General features: G+C 38.7%; 1 protein-coding gene across 2 annotated transcripts in view; it reads left to right on the top strand.

Moving 5' to 3' along the window:
• The window catches only part of wts (serine/threonine-protein kinase warts), an 18,577-nt gene extending 12,805 nt beyond the window's left edge, over window positions 1–5,772 (top strand). For both annotated transcript variants that reach the window (XM_043035544.2, XM_043035543.2), the window contains exons 4-9: window positions 122–2,318; window positions 2,624–2,808; window positions 2,991–3,088; window positions 3,501–3,679; window positions 3,792–4,072; window positions 4,294–5,772. In XM_043035544.2, coding sequence (XP_042891478.1) covers window positions 122–2,318; window positions 2,624–2,808; window positions 2,991–3,088; window positions 3,501–3,679; window positions 3,792–4,072; window positions 4,294–4,710 — 3,357 coding nt within the window. In that variant the 3' untranslated portion in view covers window positions 4,711–5,772. The remainder of the gene's footprint in view (window positions 1–121; window positions 2,319–2,623; window positions 2,809–2,990; window positions 3,089–3,500; window positions 3,680–3,791; window positions 4,073–4,293) is intronic.
• Window positions 5,773–7,500: the final 1,728 nt, after the last annotated feature.

Genomic DNA, 7,500 nt, shown 5'->3' on the forward strand with positions numbered 1-7,500 from the left:
ATTTTGAAGTTTTTCATTTATTATTTGATATATATCCAAGATTCTCTACTGACTGGACATGATGAATGAGTGATTAAGGCAAAACATTCCTTCAACTAACACTGTCCTCTCACACCCACAGGCTTTACATCGAATCCGAGCGTCTTTGCTACCCTATGCTGCGGGTGGCATCCCCCGGGAGAGTCTTAGCCCCATCAGCCCGGGTGCTCAATGCCAGGGGTCTTTCAATTTGTGCCCCACCGATGATGAACTACAAAGATCCTACAATGGGTACCCGGCCCAGGTGGCCCAGGTGGAGGGCAGCAAGATAATCCGCAAGTCCAGCTTTGATCGCGAGCTGAATTTGCAACGGGGAAGTCCTGCCTTAGACAGCAGCAATGCAAGTACGCGTTCAGACAGTCCTGGCATCGGGGGGCAGATGCTGTACAACAACAATATGCCTGTTAGGCAATATGCTGAGGCTCCACCTCCAAGAATGGGAAGTGGGGAGCAAATTGTTGATGTCAACCACCCAGCTGTGTCCAGACAATACAGCAGCTCGTACCCTGTAGCACCAGATGCACCCCCACCTCCCCCACCCCGCAGTCAAGGAAGCAGTGCTCCTCCCCCAACACCACCTCGGGGCACCACCCCACCTCCACCTCCTTACCCTTGTGCCACCAGCTGTGCCCCCACCATGGTAACTACTATTGGCCAGAGACCAATATTACTATCAAGACTCTCTCCAGGTCCAAGCAAGAATAAATCGCAAGCTAATTATGTAAATATTAATAATGTGTCACAAAGCTCAACTCCTCAAAGGGGTACTAGTCCTGTCTCATTTGGTGGACGACAGCAGCCAGTTGTGGTGCAGAATAGTGCTCAGGTGCAACAGCAGCTTACTAACCAGATACAGGCTTTCTCTTTAAATAATGGTAATAACTATGGAAACCAGTTAGAACGCCCGCCTCCATATCCATTAGGATCTGCATTAAAGCATGTAGGAGGTATGAAACTAACAGCACCCCCACCGTCATATAATGCAACAATGCAGAATAGGCAAAGTCCCACCCAAGATGCAAGAAAAAGCCCTGCTCAGCTAAATTTCCAGGGCCCAAGTCCTGTTGTAACTCCACATCCTGTATCACCATCATCACTATCACCTCCATCGTCCATGTCTCCTGTCTCGCTTCCACGTGGTGGCCAAACTTCCCGACAAGCAAAGACTCCCACACCAATTATCATGCAGTCTGTCAAAAGTACCCAGGTTCAGAAACCAGTGCTGCAGACAGCTGTTGCTCCAGCTTCACCTCCAGTCTCGGCTCCACCTCCTTCATATGCCTCTTCCATCCAGCAGAAGCAAGCGCAGGCTGCTGCTGCTGCTCAGGCTGTACCTGGGATGGGATTAGCACAAATGATGCCACAAGAGAGTGGAGGATCATCATCACCTGGACTTTCATCCTGTAACTATCAGTTAGCAGTAACGTGCAATAGTGAAGTAGTGCCAACCACAGATCCCCCCAGCTATCATTCAACTATACAAGCAATGGCAGCTGCTAGAGCTTATAATCCAGGATATATGGCTCAGCCTGTAGCCAGTATACCAGTTCAAGATACTCCAGTGCAGGAATTAGATTTGTCTTCCACACCCTTGGCTCACATACCAATAACTCAAGTTAGTACGGTTGATTCCATCATAACAACACAGCCAACAAGTGCAGTAGAAACAGTAAGCAGTTGTTATGATCCCAACCTAACACCAGGTCTGAGTCATCCCCCTCTTCAAAGAAAATTCTCTCCTGTAATGGCTGATACAGCTTCCAGTGCCTCTCGGTCTGAGAGTCCTGTTTCTTCTGTAAATTCCCATGACACTCATGCGTTATCTCAATCACCTGTATCGTGCCTTTCTACTGCCACGTCGTCTCCCTCCACTCAGTCAGATTTAACCTTGGAATCTGGATATTCCTCTGGGCAGTCCTGTCGAGGAGTGCCCCCACCACCACCTCCAACAGAACAGAAAACTACTCATCAATCACCTATACCTGAACGAAAGAAATTAAGCTCTGAAATGGAACTTCAGAGATGCGAGTCAAAAGTTCGAAATTTATCTCCTCAGGCCTTTAAATTCTACATGGAACAACACATTGAAAATGTGATAAAATCTTGTGAAGAACGAGAAAACAGAAGAATGCAGCTTGAGAAAGAAATGAAAAAAATAGGATTATCAGACAAGGATCAATCCCAAATGCGTAAAATGCTATCCCAAAAGGAATCCAACTTCATAAGATTAAAGAGAGCAAAAATGGACAAACAGCTCTTCCGCAAAATAAAAACCATAGGTGAGTGTTCAACAACAAATTTATTTGTGATAATTAATCTTAACATCATTTGAGTTGCTTTTCTATTTTAAGCAAAAGCTTTAGATGTGCATATTAAATTTAGTCATGCTTTGAGACATGCACAAACTGTACCTATATTTTACAGAAAGCCAGAAATTTCAAGATTACAAATATCAAAAATACAAGATTAGTGCATTTCTGCATCAGATCAGAAGACAGTGCACCTTTTGAGGTTGAAATAGCTTTTAAAGCCATATGTTAATGTGTTGATCATTGACTAAAAAACTCAATTTTAACATTACTAGGTGTTGGCGCATTTGGTGAGGTTGCCCTCGTCTGCAAGCTAGATACACACCGTCTCTATGCAATGAAGACCTTACGCAAAGCCGATGTCTTGAAAAGGAATCAAGTGGCTCACGTGAAAGCTGAGAGAGACATTCTAGCAGAAGCTGACAACGAGTGGGTTGTTAAACTCTATTATTCATTTCAAGTGAGTACCACCGGCCATTAGAAATATTATTTTGTTGTGAGTTGTTGGAGTAATCAAGTTTATTACTTTTGTTTAAAGATATAGTCTTGTTGATTTGAAAAATGTTGAGATATTAATTTGGTATGCAAGGAAAAGCAAGTTTATGTCATTGAATTTTTAAACAAATTTCTTTTTGTCAACAGGATAAAGACAACCTTTACTTTGTTATGGACTACATCCCTGGTGGTGACCTTATGTCTCTGCTCATCAAATTCGGAATCTTTAAGGAGCAGCTGGCAAGGTGAGTTTTAAAAAAAGTTTTATTTAGAAAATGAAAAAATCTAGTAAGACTTGGGAAAATACTGATTATGGACAGATTTTGTGTTTCTTGGGTCTAGTAATTATGAGCATTATATTGTTTTTTTATCCTGTTATGTCCGTTAATATTTTATATTATCATTTTATAAATATCTTCATTTAAATTAACCCATTTGTCGCGGCTTTAATAAAATATGCATACAGTCGGATGGCAGGTTTACATTGTTTGACACAGTGTCATCCGCGCCTACAACCGACTCTGCCTTGGCAGCAAATCATGCCATCCGCTGTCAATGGGTTAATAAATTAATTCATATAGCTGTACAATTTCATTAAGACTAGGAAGGACTCCTACTGTTCTTATTTGATTTCTGATCAAATTGTTTTTCCCACAGATTCTATATAGGAGAACTGGTTTGTGCAATAGAAAGCGTGCACAAGATGGGTTTCATCCACCGTGATATCAAGCCAGATAACATTCTTATTGATCGCGATGGCCACATTAAACTCACAGATTTTGGTCTGTGCACTGGGTTTAGGTGGACACACAATTCCAAATATTATCAGCGAGTTGGTAAGTGTCTTTGTGTTTTGTGCAGTCCTCTATTTTGTAGATATACATGGGAATAATGAACATAGTTACTTAACACAGTAATATCACTAACATCATTACTGTTATCTTGTAGGTGACCACAACAGACAAGATTCCATAGACCCGTGTGGTGACAACGATATTGTGTGCCGATGCAATGACCTGAAGCCCTTGGAGAGAAGGCGCAGACGACAGCATCTCCGCTGTCTAGCCCATTCACTTGTAGGAACCCCAAATTACATTGCTCCAGAGGTGCTATCACGTACAGGTTACACACAGCTCTGCGACTGGTGGAGTGTCGGAGTAATTCTGTACGAGATGTTAGTTGGGCAACCACCATTCCTAGCCAGTACACCACCAGAAACACAATATAAGGTAAAGTATTTGTCTATATTATTCTTCCTTCCCTTTTTTTCAATTACCCATCTCTCTTCCTCCTACCTCTTCCATGTGAATCTGTTCTCATATTAATATGCTGGATATTGAATGGGTTACTAAGTAGACATTGTATCCTATCTTTGATATTTATAAAATTACATCAGTCTTATCTTTTTTTAAAGCTGGCTTTACATTAAAAATGTAATTTTGTACTTCAGGTCATAAATTGGGAGACTACCCTAAGAATCCCCAAGCAAGCCAAATTGTCTCCAGAAGCCAAGGACTTGATCCTGAGCCTGTGCACCCACCCTGAACAAAGACTAGGACGCAATGGTGCTCAGGAGGTAAAGGCACATCCCTTCTTCAAAGAGCTGGACTTCGAAGGCGGCCTGAGAAAGCAGCAAGCACTCTACACTCCCACAATAAAACACCCCACAGACACCTCCAACTTCGATCCCATCGATCCAGACAAGCTCCGACCAAGTGAACCCAACGAGAGTGACCTGGAATGGGTCAACAATAGCAATCAGCCACTACATGCATTCTTCGAGTTTACCTTCAGAAGATTTTTTGACAGTACTCCCGGAGGAAGTGGTAACGATGAGAAGGACAGTCAGCATCCAGTCTATGTATGATTGGGTCCAATGTGGCAGCTCTAGATGTGATGAAATCAGGAAATATGATATATTTTTAGATATCTACTTTTATAATTGAGAAAAATTAATATTTTAACATGTCAGGGATCTAAATTACTGATCACATAATATGGTAGTGGCAGACTGTGGTAGCAGCCACTGTCACATTAGGTTGAGTTGCCCTATGAAGGGAATTCTTGCTAGACAGAAGTGTAACAGTGACCTACCTCAGCCTACCACCAAGTTGAACGTATTTAGGTACAGGTGGCAGAAAGGAGTAGCAATCTCGTGTTGTTAAGCCCAGTGATGGGAAAAGCAAGCTGTGATTTTGTATATTTTTGAGTGTTAGATATGGTGATATAGTTGAAAAGCAGGGTATGTATGATATGGGACTCCATGAACCAAAGAGACACAATAAACAGATTGAATTTCAGCTAATAGGGACACATTCCCAATATCTTCCCAGAATGCTTTTAATTAATAGTGAGTAATTTGGTGCCTTCTGTAGTGTTTTATTGCTTAATATATTGGTAAATCATATGATGCTTATATCAGGGTGGAAAGTCACCCTTATTCTTCTTCTTATTGTGAACAATATGAAGCAAAGAGTTTGGATGTGCCTAATGTTTCTTTGTCAAGGTATTGCTCTCACTTGTCTTGATTACTACAAGACCAAAGTCACAAAGTCCCAATTAGCAAATGTTTAATTTGTTTTATAATGTAATACACTTTTACAGTGAAATGTGAAATACTCGTATGTTTGTCATAGACAACTGTAAATATATTTTTTTATTGTATGATAAGGTCTTGAGTGGATGAACTTTGTTTTTCATCTAAACAGAATGAGCGTGAGGGCCCTTGGAATATGTCGAATTAAGGAATCCCTTTTCTCCCTATAGCAACCTTGTGTCTTCCCATCTGGGATAGGGTCTTTCCTCAAGTGTCTTCGAGTATCTAAAGGTAGTTCTTCTACCACTATATTTGTAAATTGTGTATAGCCTTATCTTATATGTTGTAAATGGCTGTATTGTTTTATGTAAATAATTGCAGAGAAAAACAAAACTACTTTTCTTTTCCTTTCCTTGAATATATAGAAATGAGAAGTTGAACATATATTTTCTCAATTTATGGATTGTAAAATTATTTGACAAAAAAAAAAAGGGATATGCTGGTCATTATCATACTTCAAAAACAAATAACAGGAAATAAATGATAAACATGGGCATTACAATTTTGTATTACTACAACCAGCCATAACACCTTAAATTCAGTAGAACAGATTATGGAAGTTGGCTTTTGGAAAGTCGGATCAATTTCTGATATTACACAATGGACAAAAATACAAACTGAACTGGTCCTTTTACTCTAATAAAAACTATTATGAAAAGCATAATGGGTTAAATACATTAGAAAAAAACAAAACAAATAAATTTAAAAACCCTTATGATGATGGAAAAGTCTTGAAATAAGATAACTATCTAAAATGATACGAGAAAGTTTTCAGATATAATTTACAAACAATTACCTAGAGGGTTGCGTTTCATCTTAACCTCTCAATTTCAATATAATCAATATAGGAACTTGCTAGTACTCATAAAGAATGGGAACCTCTAAGTTGTTCCATGAATCGAAAAATATATTTGAGGCTCTGCTAAAAAAATAAAAACAACTTTATTTTTCATAAGCTCTAAAAAAAATGTCTAGTGAAGGTCCACTTTGCTCAAAGGTAAAGGTTCGCTATTTATTATTATGGATTTCAATTATCCTGTTTAGTATAATGGAAATTGAAGGAAGAATTTTATTTGTAAGATTGGCTTAGATGACACCTAAAGTCAAATACTTCCGCGTGCTTTATAGTAAAAATAATACTGCAAAGCTGAGTAAAAAGGCTCCCTCTGCAAAATGGGTCTTTTTCCAAAATTACGGTAAACTTCCTAACTTCAAAGGCCCAGACAATTTATTGGATCCAGTTGACTATGCATCAGCAGCACTGTTGAATTAGATCCATAAAGTATTTTTATGTGAACAAAATGAATTAACGAATCACACACATGCCAATTTGAAAACGATTTGCGATACTATGAGAGATTTGCAACATTCCTTTACGCTAACTTCACTGCGAGAAACATTATTGACCAAAAAAGTTTTACAAATTTTAATAAGATACTTGCCCGCACACTTGGCACACACACTAATGAAAATCACAAAAAAATGAATGTATTATTTTTTATTCCAAGATAACCAGATTTGCCGTAAGCTAGAAAGTAGAAAAGTCGCCTAGAGATTGTGGAAAAATACAAATTTGTATTTCCTGAATCACCGGGCATACATTGAATTTACATAATGTATACAAAGAGTTATGTATCTTTATGCATTTTACGCACATTCCTTGTGGAAATACAGGAAAGCCTGCTGAAGAATTATGTACGTGTGGCATTCAATGTATTTAGTATTTCAAATGTCTCTAAACTATTTTGATACGGACAAAACGATAGAGTAAAATGCTATTTCTAATATTCTGAAAACATTTATTTTGGCGTGTACGTAAGTGCAAGATGAAATCTTATTTCACTTATACTTTGAAATTCTGCGACGTTCTGAGCGTTTATGTAAAATAAGATAAAATATAAATAAAATATAAAATAAAATCAATTGAAGTACAAGTTGAAACTGACAAAAATTTTGCAAAAGATCCGTATAAAGTTTATATGCCCCATGTCCTATAAAATGTGCAAGCGCCTGTTAAGATGTGGTAGGAAAGAAAGATTATAGTGTAACAATAAAAAGAAT

The sequence above is a fragment of the Penaeus japonicus genome, unplaced genomic scaffold (genome assembly GCF_977035675.1).
Source record: "Penaeus japonicus unplaced genomic scaffold, GWHDUDI00000001_assembly GWHDUDI00000020, whole genome shotgun sequence".
In the NCBI taxonomy this organism is placed as follows: domain Eukaryota; kingdom Metazoa; phylum Arthropoda; class Malacostraca; order Decapoda; family Penaeidae; genus Penaeus; species Penaeus japonicus.